Below are 15,715 nucleotides of genomic sequence, written 5' to 3'. Positions count from 1 at the left end.
TTACAGACAGGACTAGGGTCATGGTTATAGACAGCATTAGGGTATGTGTCATAGATAGCACTAGGGTTAAGGTAAAAGACAGCATTAAGGTTAGGGCTAAAGACAGCATTGGGATTAGTGTCACAGACAGCATTAAGGTGTGTGTTATAGACATCATTTGGGTTAGAGTTATAAACATCATTAGGGTTAGGGTTATAGACATCATTAGGGTAAGGGTTATAGACAGTATTAGGGTTAGTTTATGTACAGCATTAGGATTAGGATTAAGGACAGCATGAGGGTTAGTGTTAAAGGCAGAATTAATGTTGGGGTTATTGACAACATTAGGGCTAGGGTTATAGACAGCATTAGGGTTAGCGTTATAGACAGCTTTTGGGTTAGGGTTTTAGACAACATGAGGTTAGGGTTATAGACATCATTCAGGTGTGAGATATAGACATAATTAAGGTTAGGGTTGTAGACAGCATTAGGGTTAGGGTTATAGACAGCAGTAGGGTTAGGATTTAGGACAGGACTATGGTAAGGGTTATAACCAGCATTATGATTATGGTTATAGACATCATTATGGTTAGGGTTATAGACAGCATTAGGTTTAGGGTTATAGACAGCATTAGGTTTAGGGTTATAGACAGCATTAGGGTTAGGGTTATAGACATAATCAGGGTATGGGTTAAAAACAGCATTAGGGTTAGGGTTATCGACAGCCTTATTGGTATGGTTATAGACAGCATTAGGGGTAGGGTAATAGACAAAATTAGTTTTAGGGTTATAGATATAATCAGGCTAGGGTTAGGTTTAAAGACAGCATTAGGGTTAGGGTTATAGACAACATTAGAATAAGGGTTATAGGCAGCGTAAGGGTTTGAGTTATAGACAACATCAAGGTTTTTGTCATAGAAAGGATAAGGGTTAGGGTTATAGACAGCATTAGGGTTAAAGTTACAGACAGGACTAGGGTCATGGTTATAGACAGCATTAGGGTATGTGTCATAGATAGCATTAGGGTTAAGGTAAAAGACAGCATTAAGGTTAGGGCTAAAGACAGCATTGGGATTAGTGTCACAGACAGCATTAAGGTGTGTGTTATAGACATCATTTGGGTTAGAGTTATAAACATCATTAGGGTTAGGGTTATAGACATCATTAGGGTAAGGGTTATAGACAGTATTAGGGTTAGTTTATGTACAGCATTAGGATTAGGATTAAGGACAGCATGAGGGTTAGTGTTAAAGGCAGAATTAATGTTGGGGTTATTGACAACATTAGGGCTAGGGTTATAGACAGCATTAGGGTTAGCGTTATAGACAGCTTTTGGGTTAGGGTTTTAGACAACATGAGGTTAGGGTTATAGACATCATTCAGGTGTGAGATATAGACATAATTAAGGTTAGGGTTGTAGACAGCATTAGGGTTAGGGTTATAGACAGCAGTAGGGTTAGGATTTAGGACAGGACTATGGTAAGGGTTATAACCAGCATTATGATTATGGTTATAGACATCATTATGGTTAGGGTTATAGACAGCATTAGGTTTAGGGTTATAGACAGCATTAGGATTAGGATTAAGGACAGCATGAGGGTTAGTGTTAAAGGCAGAATTAATGTTGGGGTTATTGACAACATTAGGGCTAGGGTTATAGACAGCATTAGGGTTAGCGTTATAGACAGCTTTTGGGTTAGGGTTTTAGACAACATGAGGTTAGGGTTATAGACATCATTCAGGTGTGAGATATAGACATAATTAAGGTTAGGGTTGTAGACAGCATTAGGGTTAGGGTTATAGACAGCAGTAGGGTTAGGATTTAGGACAGGACTATGGTAAGGGTTATAACCAGCATTATGATTATGGTTATAGACATCATTATGGTTAGGGTTATAGACAGCATTAGGTTTAGGGTTATAGACAGCATTAGGTTTAGGGTTATAGACAGCATTAGGGTTAGGGTTATAGACATAATCAGGGTATGGGTTAAAAACAGCATTAGGGTTAGGGTTATCGACAGCCTTATTGGTATGGTTATAGACAGCATTAGGGGTAGGGTAATAGACAAAATTAGTTTTAGGGTTATAGATATAATCAGGCTAGGGTTAGGTTTAAAGACAGCATTAGGGTTAGGGTTATAGACAACATTAGAATAAGGGTTATAGGCAGCGTAAGGGTTTGAGTTATAGACAACATCAAGGTTTTTGTCATAGAAAGGATAAGGGTTAGGGTTATAGACAGCATTAGGGTTAAAGTTACAGACAGGACTAGGGTCATGGTTATAGACAGCATTAGGGTATGTGTCATAGATAGCATTAGGGTTAAGGTAAAAGACAGCATTAAGGTTAGGGCTAAAGACAGCATTGGGATTAGTGTCACAGACAGCATTAAGGTGTGTGTTATAGACATCATTTGGGTTAGAGTTATAAACATCATTAGGGTTAGGGTTATAGACATCATTAGGGTAAGGGTTATAGACAGTATTAGGGTTAGTTTATGTACAGCATTAGGATTAGGATTAAGGACAGCATGAGGGTTAGTGTTAAAGGCAGAATTAATGTTGGGGTTATTGACAACATTAGGGCTAGGGTTATAGACAGCATTAGGGTTAGCGTTTTAGACAGCTTTTGGGTTAGGGTTTTAGACAACATGAGGTTAGGGTTATAGACATCATTCAGGTGTGAGATATAGACATAATTAAGGTTAGGGTTGTAGACAGCATTAGGGTTAGGGTTATAGACAGCAGTAGGGTTAGGATTTAGGACAGGACTATGGTAAGGGTTATAACCAGCATTATGATTATGGTTATAGACATCATTATGGTTAGGGTTATAGACAGCATTAGGTTTAGGGTTATAGACAGCATTAGGTTTAGGGTTATAGACAGCATTAGGGTTAGGGTTATAGACATAATCAGGGTATGGGTTAAAAACAGCATTAGGGTTAGGGTTATCGACAGCCTTATTGGTATGGTTATAGACAGCATTAGGGGTAGGGTAATAGACATCATTAGGGTCAGGGTTATAGACAGCATTAGGGTTAGGGTTATAGACAAAATTAGTTTTAGGGTTATAGATATAATCAGGCTAGGGTTAGGTTTAAAGACAGCATTAGGGTTAGGGTTATAGACAACATTAGAATAAGGGTTATAGGCAGCGTAAGGGTTTGAGTTATAGACAACATCAAGGTTTTTGTCATAGAAAGGATAAGGGTTAGGGTTATAGACAGCATTAGGGTTAAAGTTACAGACAGGACTAGGGTCATGGTTATAGACAGCATTAGGGTATGTGTCATAGATAGCACTAGGGTTAAGGTAAAAGACAGCATTAAGGTTAGGGCTAAAGACAGCATTGGGATTAGTGTCACAGACAGCATTAAGGTGTGTGTTATAGACATCATTTGGGTTAGAGTTATAAACATCATTAGGGTTAGGGTTATAGACATCATTAGGGTAAGGGTTATAGACAGTATTAGGGTTAGTTTATGTACAGCATTAGGATTAGGATTAAGGACAGCATGAGGGTTAGTGTTAAAGGCAGAATTAATGTTGGGGTTATTGACAACATTAGGGCTAGGGTTATAGACAGCATTAGGGTTAGCGTTATAGACAGCTTTTGGGTTAGGGTTTTAGACAACATGAGGTTAGGGTTATAGACATCATTCAGGTGTGATATATAGACATAATTAAGGTTAGGGTTGTAGACAGCATTAGGGTTAGGGTTATAGACAGCAGTAGGGTTAGGATTTAGGACAGGACTATGGTAAGGGTTATAACCAGCATTATGATTATGGTTATAGACATCATTATGGTTAGGGTTATAGACAGCATTAGGTTTAGGGTTATAGACAGCATTAGGTTTAGGGTTATAGACAGCATTAGGGTTAGGGTTATAGACATAATCAGGGTATGGGTTAAAAACAGCATTAGGGTTAGGGTTATCGACAGCCTTATTGGTATGGTTATAGACAGCATTAGGGGTAGGGTAATAGACAAAATTAGTTTTAGGGTTATAGATATAATCAGGCTAGGGTTAGGTTTAAAGACAGGATTAGGGTTAGGGTTATAGACAACATTAGAATAAGGGTTATAGGCAGCGTAAGGGTTTGAGTTATAGACAACATCAAGGTTTTTGTCATAGAAAGGATAAGGGTTAGGGTTATAGACAGCATTAGGGTTAAAGTTACAGACAGGACTAGGGTCATGGTTATAGACAGCATTAGGGTATGTGTCATAGATAGCATTAGGGTTAAGGTAAAAGACAGCATTAAGGTTAGGGCTAAAGACAGCATTGGGATTAGTGTCACAGACAGCATTAAGTTGTGTGTTATAGACATCATTTGGGTTAGAGTTATAAACATCATTAGGGTTAGGGTTATAGACATCATTAGGGTAAGGGTTATAGACAGTATTAGGGTTAGTTTATGTACAGCATTAGGATTAGGATTAAGGACAGCATGAGGGTTAGTGTTAAAGGCAGAATTAATGTTGGGGTTATTGACAACATTAGGGCTAGGGTTATAGACAGCATTGAGGTTACGTTTATAGACATCATTTGGGTTAGGTTTATATACAGCATCAAGGTAAGGGTCAAAGACAGCATTAGGGTTAGTTTTATAAACAGCATTAGGGTAAGGGATATAGACAGCATAGTTAGGGTCATAGACAGCATGAGAGTTTGTGCTATAGACAGCATTAGGGTTAGGATTATAGGCAGCATTAGGGTTAAGGTAATAGACAGCATTAGGGTTAGAGGTTATAACCAGCATTATGATTATGGTTATAGACATCATTATGGTTAGGGTTATAGACAGCATTAGGTTTAGGGTTATAGACAGCATTAGGTTTAGGGTTATAGACAGCATTAGGGTTAGGGTTATAGACATAATCAGGGTATGGGTTAAAAACAGCATTAGGGTTAGGGTTATCGACAGCCTTATTGGTATGGTTATAGACAGCATTAGGGGTAGGGTAATAGACAAAATTAGTTTTAGGGTTATAGATATAATCAGGCTAGGGTTAGGTTTAAAGACAGCATTAGGGTTAGGGTTATAGACATCATTATGGTTAGGGTTATAGACAGCATTAGGTTTAGGGTTATAGACAGCATTAGGTTTAGGGTTATAGACAGCTTTAGGGTTAGGGTTATAGACATAATCAGGGTATGGGTTAAAAACAGCATTAGGGTTAGGGTTATCGACAGCCTTATTGGTATGGTTATAGACAGCATTAGGGGTAGGGTAATAGACATCATTAGGGTCAGGGTTATATACAGCATTAGGGTTAGGGTTATAGACAAAATTAGTTTTAGGGTTATAGATATAATCAGGCTAGGGTTAGGTTTAAAGACAGCATTAGGGTTAGGGTTATAGACAACATTAGAATAAGGGTTATAGGCAGCGTAAGGGTTTGAGTTATAGACAACATCAAGGTTTTTGTCATAGAAAGGATAAGGGTTAGGGTTATAGACAGCATTAGGGTTAAAGTTACAGACAGGACTAGGGTCATGGTTATAGACAGCATTAGGGTATGTGTCATAGATAGCATTAGGGTTAAGGTAAAAGACAGCATTAAGGTTAGGGCTAAAGACAGCATTGGGATTAGTGTCACAGACAGCATTAAGGTGTGTGTTATAGACATCATTTGGGTTAGAGTTATAAACATCATTAGGGTTAGGGTTATAGACATCATTAGGGTAAGGGTTATAGACAGTATTAGGGTTAGTTTATGTACAGCATTAGGATTAGGATTAAGGACAGCATGAGGGTTAGTGTTAAAGGCATAATTAATGTTGGGGTTATTGACAACATTAGGGCTAGGGTTATAGACAGCAATAGGGTTAGCGTTATAGACAGCTTTTGGGTTAATAGGGTTTTAGACAACATGAGGTTAGGGTTATAGACATCATTTAGGTGTGAGATATAGACATAATTAAGGTTAGGGTTGTAGACAGCATTAGGGTTAGGGTTATAGACAGCAGTAGGGTTAGGATTTAGGACAGGACTATGGTAAGGGTTATAACCAGCATTATGATTATGGTTATAGACATCATTATGGTTAGGGTTATAGACAGCATTAGGTTTAGGGTTATAGACAGCATTAGGTTTAGGGTTATAGACAGCATTAGGGTTAGGGTTATAGACATAATCAGGGTATGGGTTAAAAACAGCATAAGGGTTAGGGTTATCGACAGCCTTATTGGTATGGTTATAGACAGCATTAGGGGTAGGGTAATAGACATCATTAGGGTCAGGGTTATAGACAGCATTAGGGTTAGGGTTATAGACAAAATTAGTTTTAGGGTTATAGATATAATCAGGCTAGGGTTAGGTTTAAAGACAGCATTAGGGTTAGGGTTATAGACAACATTAGAATAAGGGTTATAGGCAGCGTAAGGGTTTGAGTTATAGACAACATCAAGGTTTTTGTCATAGAAAGGATAAGGGTTAGGGTTATAGACAGCATAAGGGTTAAAGTTACAGACAGGACTAGGGTCATGGTTATAGACAGCATTAGGGTATGTGTCATAGATAGCATTAGGGTTAAGGTAAAAGACAGCATTAAGGTTAGGGCTAAAGACAGCATTGGGATTAGTGTCACAGACAGCATTAAGTTGTGTGTTATAGACATCATTTGGGTTAGAGTTATAAACATCATTAGGGTTAGGGTTATAGACATCATTAGGGTAAGGGTTATAGACAGTATTAGGGTTAGTTTATGTACAGCATTAGGATTAGGATTAAGGACAGCATGAGGGTTAGTGTTAAAGGCAGAATTAATGTTGGGGTTATTGACAACATTAGGGCTAGGGTTATAGACAGCATTGAGGTTACGTTTATAGACATCATTTGGGTTAGGTTTATATACAGCATCAAGGTAAGGGTCAAAGACAGCATAAGGGTTAGTTTTATAAACAGCATTAGGGTAAGGGATATAGACAGCATAGTTAGGATCATAGACAGCATGAGAGTTTGTGCTATAGACAGCATTAGGGTTAGGATTATAGGCAGCATTAGGGTTAAGGTAATAGACAGCATTAGGGTTAGAGGTTAAAGACAGCATTATGATAAGTGTTATAGACAAAATTATGCTTAGGGTTATAGACAGAGTTAAGGTGAGGGTTATAGACAGCATTAGGGTTAGTGTTATAGACAGAATTAAGGTTAGGGTTATAGACAGCCTTAGGGTTAGGGTTATAGACAGAATTAAGGTGAGGGTTATAGACAGCATTTGGGTTTGGGTTATACACAGCATTAGGGTAAGGGTTATAGACAGCATTAGGGTAAAGTTTATAGAAATAGCTTCACCGATTCGGATACATACTACCGAGACAACTAACTTCCGCGGATTTAAATTGGCACACCCGCTTTCAGGACATGACATTTTCTCCGTAAATTTATTTATAGGCGCTGACCATTATTGGGATTTCATTGAAGATAAGATAATACGAGACAACGGTCCAACTGCAATCAAGTCAAGAATAGGGTATTTGCTATCCGGCCCGACACAGAAATCAACAGAAGGAACTACTTCAATGATGAACATTTTAATTGGACAAAAAGAAGAGGAATATTATTTAAAAAATTTCTGTAAAATCGAGTCATTGGGAATAACGCCTCAGAATAAGGAGAAATCAAACTCAGAATATTTGGAAAACTTCATATCTACAAATATATCGTACGATGCCAATACTTGTAAATATACAGCAAAACTTCCATGAAAAGACGACCATAAACCACTTCCGTCCAACATCGATATAGCTAGACGAAGAACAGAAAATGTAGTACGAAGACTCAGCATCGATCCGTTTTTATATAAAAAATATGGTGAGATCATAAACGACCAGGAAAAGAGAGGTTTTATTGAACGCATAGACAACCCAACAACAAGCACAGAACATGCGCATTATATCCCTCACCATTCAGTCAAGAAAGATTCCGCGACGACACCCATCCGTATTGTTTATGACTGTAGCTGTCTGAATGATTGTTCGCGCAAAGAACCCCCAATCTTAAATGACACTAGAGCACACCCGTGATATCGCGGGTCCGTGACTGAATTAAAGTATATAACTATGCGCAAGCCTTATTTTAGTATTAGTTTTGTCATCTGATAAAGTCATGCCGATTTTAAGATACACAGTTTTCTCTGCTTTCAAATCTTTATGTTTGAACCCGTCGAACTGGAACTTATCAATTATTGGTAATATTAATTATTTGGAAACGTGACAAAAGGTCCTGGAATGTGGTATTTTTTAATCAACAGATTTGTCCTATATTAGTTATAAATAAAGTTGAATTCTTTGATTCGCTGTTTAACGTCATACCCGCTGACAAATTGAAAACTGTACCTATACGCCTTATTTTTAGTCCAGATTTTTAGTATTCGTATTGTTTAGAAAGTCTTACTGATTAAAATACTACAATAGTTAACAATTTGACAATTTAGTAGTGTCAACCCTGTGATTATGACCCGTGTATATAGCATATTAATCCTGAATACACCGTTTGGTGGTGCGCCTGTCAGATGCGGAACGTACAGATAAGGTAATAGGTAACAGGTAACTATACTATTGGTATCGGTATCGGACTCGCCCCGGAACTTCTTAATTATTGGCAATATTAATTGCGTGGAAAACAAAATGACCTGGAGTGATGTAATTTTTAATCTACACCTTTGTACTATATTAGTTGTATATAAAGTTTAATTCTTTGATTCGTCGATTTTACGTGATGACGGCTGACAAATTGGACCTCGTCTTTTTAGTATTATAGATATCAACACTTTTGATGCGATTGAGAGATAACAGATATCCTGTTGTCACCGATATAGAGAAGGTGTTTCTTCAAATCACGCTAGACGAGAAAGACAGAGATATGACGAGATTTTTCTGGCTAAAGGACTTAACAGACCCTAAATCAGAGTTGATTACTTACCGCTTTAAAGCTATCCTATTCGGCGCAACGTGTTCACCTTTTATATTGAATGCGACCTTATTAAAACATTTACGTGAACAGTCTAGTCATACATCTGAAACACTCATAGATAGAATATACGTAGACAACATAATTGCAGGCTTCGACAACACAACTGAACTATTGAAGTTTCATGAAGAGTCAAGAGCACTGATGACCAAAAGTGGATTCAACTTACGCTCATGGGCATTGAATAGTACAGCACTTAACGATTTAGCTACATCTCAAAACGTTAACGACGGAGATCCCTGTATTAAAGTTTTAAGATTACGATGGAACACTAAAGATGACCGTGTTAGTTTTGGATTCAAACCATTGTCTATGCTACCAGATTATCACTAAACGAGAAATACTAAGGAAGATCGTCAAAAATCTACGACCCACTTGGAATTCTAAGCCCAGTTACAGTGCGTAGCAAGATTTTATTGCAGGATTTATGTACACATAAACTAGGGTGGGACGAACAAATACCTGATGAAATTAGACCGCAGTAGCATTCTATCGATCAAGACTTGAAAAATGCACAGAGATTGCATTTTCGAGACGTTACTTTGAAAATATGGACACTGCCGATGAACCTACCTTACATGTATTCACCGATGCAAGCGCAGTAGCGTACGGCGCTTGTGCGTACTTAGTTAAAGGGGAAGAGTCTAGCATTGTCATGGCTAAAATTCGTGTAGCACCTTTGAAAAAGTTGACTATACCACAACTTGAACTTATGGCAGCATTAGTCGGAGGACGGTTAACGTCACATATAATGTCAAGTTTACGGGACGTTTAAAATGTGTACTATGGAGCGACAGTCAAATCATTTTACACTTGATATCTTCGAGGAAGCAACTAAAAACCTTTATAGCAAACAGAGTTATCGAAATCAAAGAGCTCACATGTGAAAATAGCTGAAAATATTGCCATACAGAACACAACCCTGCTGATTTATTAGAGATTTCCAATAAAATGACTTTACTCGACATAACCGACCTAACTCAACGTATTTCGTCCTACTGCATTGAAGCATGGCGGAGGGGAGCATACAATGCATGCATTTTTTGCTCTTTGAAAACGCATTTTTGCTGGAATATGCCTTCAGTAAAAATCAACCGCAACTATTTTTTTACTCTTTAAATATTTTGTCATTAAACTTTGAATGATTTTATTGACATAAGTACTATAATGGAACAAGTAAATTAGCAACTTGTAATCAAACACACCTATCATTTCTTGTCATTTCACTTGACCCATAGTTTAGTTCTTCTCACATTATGAATTTAAAAAACTACCAAGACGACATTACGCATACAAATATTAAAATAACGAATTCCGAAGCGAGAAGGTTGCCTTTTTATTGTTTTAAAAAGATTTAACGTTGAAAGTAAATTCCAACACACCCGAATGTAAAAGGTGTACTCGACTTTATTCTATAATTTAATTGAAGATAATTTGATGTGGGCAGAAATTCATATCAATGATATATTTTTCAAAAGTACTTTCTCGTCTTTACCTATACCAAATTTTTGGGCGAGGTTTTTCTTTTAGTATACATAAACTTGCATCCGAGGATACAGGGGTAGAGGGCGTACTCCCCCTTTCGATCGCTAAATAAGTTTTAGAATCTCATGTTTTCCACAATTGTTTTTTGCATCGCTTCGCTCGTCAGTATAAATTCAATTATCGAAAGCTACATCCCTTTCAAATATCTTGGTTCCGGCCATAGTATGATTTTCAATGAGACAACTCTTAACAAGAGAACCAATTACACAGAAATTTTAACAAGTATAGTCCAACGAAGGGGTTTCAACAATAGGCAAAGCCCACACAGCATAGTCAGCTATAAGAGGCTCCAAAATGACAAATGTAAAACAACAAAAACTAACAGCCAAATTAATGTTAACAAAAATCAACGAAAACACAACAACAAACGATAAGCACTGAATTAAAAGCTTCTGACTTGGGACAGTCACATCCGTACTGGGACAATGGTGTAACAGTACGAAATCAATATTATAAACGGGATAATTATTCTTTATTTATTAGTTGAAGTTGTTTTAAAGATAGTGTTCAGCAGCTGTGGATACTATCATTTCGGTACATGGAGACCATGGAGCATATTTGAAAATACTAGAAATGGCTAGCTGTTTTTATGCTTCGTTTCAGTCTCACGAGTCAATCCCTTTCTATTTGTTTTAATTGTGATCATGATCATTTGATAAACATACTTCTATGATTTCCATTGGCTATAACTTAGATCTTTATAAACACTTTGTATCAAAAATATGAATGCGTGAAAAAGTTCTCGACATAAACTGGCTTATATATAAAATAAGAATTAAACCTCACGTTATACTTACGACGAAGAAGCCTTAAGCTATATATATAATGCATGTACTTACGACGAAGATTTCTGCTCAAGCTATAGCACTTATGATGATGATGATACTGGTGTATATCTTATATCCAGCGACAAATATTACATATATGTTGAGGATAATGAAAATTAATTATAATGATAATTACATATACTTTTTTGAAAATGCCCGACAATTAAGAGTCGCATCTGCATATGCTTATTAACAGGAGAGCGTAACCACTATACAAAAACACTCGTCTTTCTACGAGTAAACCAATACCTGCTCTTGCTCGTGTATGCATCATGCTTGGTGGCGAAGCCGAAAAATACAGTCTTAAAGTCATTCGATCAGGGGGTCCAACAGAATAATTGAAATGTATTCGAGGCTTGCCTGCTACCAGTCAATCCCATATACAAGTATATAATTATGAATATAAAATGGTTTTTTTCAGTCGTGTAACACCTTCATTGGTGATCCTGTCATTGGATCTGTCGCAGAGTTGTCACTTTTATATATATATACCCCCAAAGCGAGACAAAAGTTGAAACTTAATCAATATATGCTTTAACTTTAGAATTTACTTCTAATTAAATAGATACGAGTAAAAGAAAATTCCCGTAAATTCTGAAGTGAATGTAACAACTGTGTAAATTGACATTCTCATCCACTTTTAATTAGAAATACTTGGGGACAGGATATTTTTTAGCCAATTACTATAATAAGCCTATTATAAGCGAATTGGTGTACACATTTATTTACACACATTATTATCAATTACAATTTTCTTTTTTAATTTTCGTTGACTTTCATTAAAAGAAAAGTATATGTCAACTGCTAAAATTTAAAGAAGTACATGACCTGTAATGGTTTTTTTTTTAATAATCACTTCCCGTTGACGTACGTTTTTCATGTTGAATTTGTTTTTAGAAGATTATAAATTGAGGAGATTAAGTGCAGGAGAAGAGAACGTGTGAAATGATACTTAATAAAGTATGATGTTATCCCAGTTTTAAACTTTAACTGAGACACGTTCTGATTAACATTTTGAGTTTAGTTTTGTTCTGAAATTACGACAAAATCATTGTCAAAATCATGAAAGACAACTCCAATGAATCGTTTGATAGGTAAAGATACGTATATGTACGTAGTCTTATGACAGAGAAGTTTAGGCGGGAATCTCAATAATCACGTGACATATAAAAATCATGATTTCTTTTGTTTTTTATCATCTTAGAAATATTTGATACTCATAAAATTTATTATGAATGGGTTTCATAGCTTAGAAATACTTAGTTAAAACTTGAGTAACGCATTTAACAAAATTAATTGGTTAGCAATAACCGGTCCCGTTACGTGCGTACGTCGAGTTAGGTACGTATGTCATTTTATTGGAAATCTCTTTTATCACGTGGCTTATCGTATGAACAATTGAAAAATAACAAACTATGGATGCATGGTCCAGACTGGTTAACAGACGAGAAACAATGGCAGAATGAATTACAAATCGACAATAAAGTGATGACCACAATTAGTATATACTATGAAAATCAAGAAACGCAAGATGACTTTGTACGGACGAAAAACAACGTGTTGAATATAATCAACGTTGATAGATACCATTCATTCAACAAAACTGCGCGTATCTTAGGTTATGTACAGAAATTTATAGATAACTGCCGTAATACAGCTCCTTATTCAAGTAGACTGACCACAACATGGCTAAAACCAAATGAGATACATAATGCAACAATGAAGTTAAGTGAAGCTGTGCAACACCAAAGATACAGTGATGTTTTTGAAAGCTTATGTTCAAAGACAACGCATAGTTTGATACGCCAAATACGTTTGTATCTGGACAAAGACGGATTAATACGATGTGGTGGACGTATTAATAACGCACCACTTCCAGAGAATGCAAAATTCCCGTATTTAAGGTAGCACAATACAAAGATTTTATAACTCCAACTTCCAAGTTTTAAAATGCTGTAACTTTCTTAATAATGATTGAAAATTTATAAAAGTGGTAGTGTTGGATAGCTAACAGATTACTCTTTCGAATTAATGCAATGTTAGTATTATGCAACAATAATGTAACCAATTATAATGTTAACTGTGTCTAAAATATTTTTCACCAAATTTCCACTTTCAGATGAAATTAGCTTCTGCATAGGTATCCCTAGAGGGTTGATTTTATTATATGTTGTTCCTATGGCCATTATCTACAAAAGGGTGTCTCAGATTTCAGATAGAATGTATAGAACAAATTTTACACCTAATTAAACATTATCTTCTTTTATGTGGTTAGGATGTTTACACCAATTAGAGATTTATGAGAGAATGGAATACCATAGAGACAATCTGAGACACCCTTTTGAAGCCCATGATGTGCTGATTAAGATTTCATTAAAATTTTCTGTATAGTTAAAGAGATGATAGAGCTAAATTCATTCAAGTGAATTTACCCAGATTTTGCCACTAATTACATAATAATTGATTACATAATGATTGCATAATAAAAATATTGTATTCATTTAAAAGATTAATCTTTTATCTATTTATATATACCACTTTTATTATTTTCTGTGCATTCATAAGAAAGTTACAGCATTTCAAAGGTTAGTGATTGGAAGTAAAAAAATCTTTGTATTGTGCTACCTTAATACCAACAAAGCATAGATTAACAAAACTACTTATAAATGATATTCACATTGAAAATTTACATTCCGTCATAAGAGGTACCGTAACTTATTTGAGGCAGAAATATTGGATACCTTCAGCACGGCAAGAAGTTGGATGTTCGAAATTCGAAAATGTCGAAAAGTAACAGGAGTTGCATACAAAGCACCAGATCCTTCACCTCTACCAAAAGATAGATTATCGTCCGAAGAACCATTTACTATATCAGGCGTCGATTTCAGTGGTTCGCTTAACATCAAAGGAGACGATGGACTACTTCGAAAAGTGAATATATGTTTGTTTACATGTGTCATTACTCGAGCTATTCATCTTGAAATAGTTCCAGATAAGACTGAAAAATCTTTCATGCTAGCTTTTCATAGATTCATAAGTAGAAAATCGATACCCAGAGTTATGATATCAGACAATGCTACAACATTTGTTGCCGCTGCGGAGAAAATACGTAAGTTAACGGACTCTAAATATTTACATGACAAATTATGCAAATTTGGAACCACATGGAAATTCATACCCAAACGTGCCCCATGGTACGGCGGATTTTGGGAAAGACTGGTTGGACAAACTAAAAATGGTCTAAAAAAGATTCTTGGACGCGCATGTATAGATTTACCTCTGTTACAGACATTAGTTGTGGAAATTGAAGCTAACCTTAACAAAAGACCGCTTACCTATATATCGTCGGACATTGCTGATTAAGAGACGCTTACTCCGTCGCATCTATTGTATGGAAGACAAATTAAATATTTCCCGTATCCGTTATATACAGATGAAACAGACTGTTATAGTGCCGATTTAACAACCAATCACGAAACTATGAATGATCAAGCAAAAACGAGATTCCGTCTTATTCAACAATTTTTAGCAAGATTGAAACAGGAGTATTTAACTTCCTTACGTGAATTTCACCGAGTGTCTGGAAATAACAATCGAAGTGTAAAACTAGGAGATGAAGTCCAGATATATGACGATAATTCCCCACGTACGACATAGAAACTCGGTGTAATTGAAGAACTTACCTACGGAAACGATAACCTTGTACGATCTGCGACGATCCGAATATCTAACTCTAAACTTAACAGACCGATTGTAAGATTATATCCTTTGGAGATTTGTGAACCGACTTCATTAAAACACAGACGCAAAGATATCAGTGAAGAGCCAAGACAGATGCCGGAGAGAAAATCAGAGAGTGTTTAAAGTGACATTTTTCAATTATATTCAAGTGAAGTGACAGTATATTTAAATTATTTAATTTATGTGAGACATTAATTTTAAAAGAAATATTTCATTTCATTTATTTGTAAAAGTTCATTCAGTTCTAGAACAATTCATTTAATTTATTCAGTATATTTGAGACACTTTCTGCGGCCCCAGAGAATGTTGAGAAACCCACGAACTTTAGCGTGACGTCCTTCTGACGTCTGTAAGGAACTTTCATTGTTACGTCATTCTTTTGTTGTTGTTACTTTATACATGAATGTGGCTTATCCAATACAAATATACACCTTAGAACTTTTGTTTCCTTCACGATAAGGGGTTTGGTTATTGACAGCATATTTGTTAGGGTTCTAGACAGCATATTTGTTAGGGTTCTAGACAGCATTAGAGTTAGGGTTATATACAAGACAAGGGTTATGGTTATAGACAGCATTATGGTTTGTCTAATAGACAGCATTATGGTTTTTCTAAAAGACATCATAAGGGTTATGGTT

General features: G+C 36.1%; 2 protein-coding genes across 2 annotated transcripts; both read left to right on the top strand.

The window, feature by feature from the left end:
* Nucleotides 1-8,769: 8,769 nt before the first annotated feature.
* Nucleotides 8,770-9,297, top strand: LOC134722880 (uncharacterized). Its single transcript, XM_063586512.1, has one exon. It carries the CDS (start codon nt 8,770-8,772, stop codon nt 9,295-9,297), a length of 528 nt encoding a protein of 175 aa, XP_063442582.1.
* Nucleotides 9,298-14,099: 4,802 nt separating this feature from the next.
* Nucleotides 14,100-14,699, top strand: LOC134722879 (uncharacterized). The gene has a single exon (XM_063586511.1). The coding sequence runs from the start codon at nt 14,100-14,102 to the stop codon at nt 14,697-14,699; it is 600 nt and encodes a 199-aa protein (XP_063442581.1).
* Nucleotides 14,700-15,715: the final 1,016 nt, after the last annotated feature.

This window comes from Mytilus trossulus, chromosome 6 (assembly GCF_036588685.1).
Source record: "Mytilus trossulus isolate FHL-02 chromosome 6, PNRI_Mtr1.1.1.hap1, whole genome shotgun sequence".
Lineage (NCBI taxonomy): Eukaryota > Metazoa > Mollusca > Bivalvia > Mytilida > Mytilidae > Mytilus > Mytilus trossulus.
The sequence above is the reverse complement of the archived record's forward strand: the minus strand, read 5'-3'. Positions and strand labels throughout refer to the sequence as shown.

Bases quoted from the DNA above. Each gene is read 5' to 3' on its own strand.
- LOC134722880 (XM_063586512.1), top strand. From the start codon at position 8,770: ATGCGATTGAGAGATAACAGATATCCTGTTGTCACCGATATAGAGAAG.
- LOC134722879 (XM_063586511.1), top strand. From the start codon at position 14,100: ATGTTCGAAATTCGAAAATGTCGAAAAGTAACAGGAGTTGCATACAAA.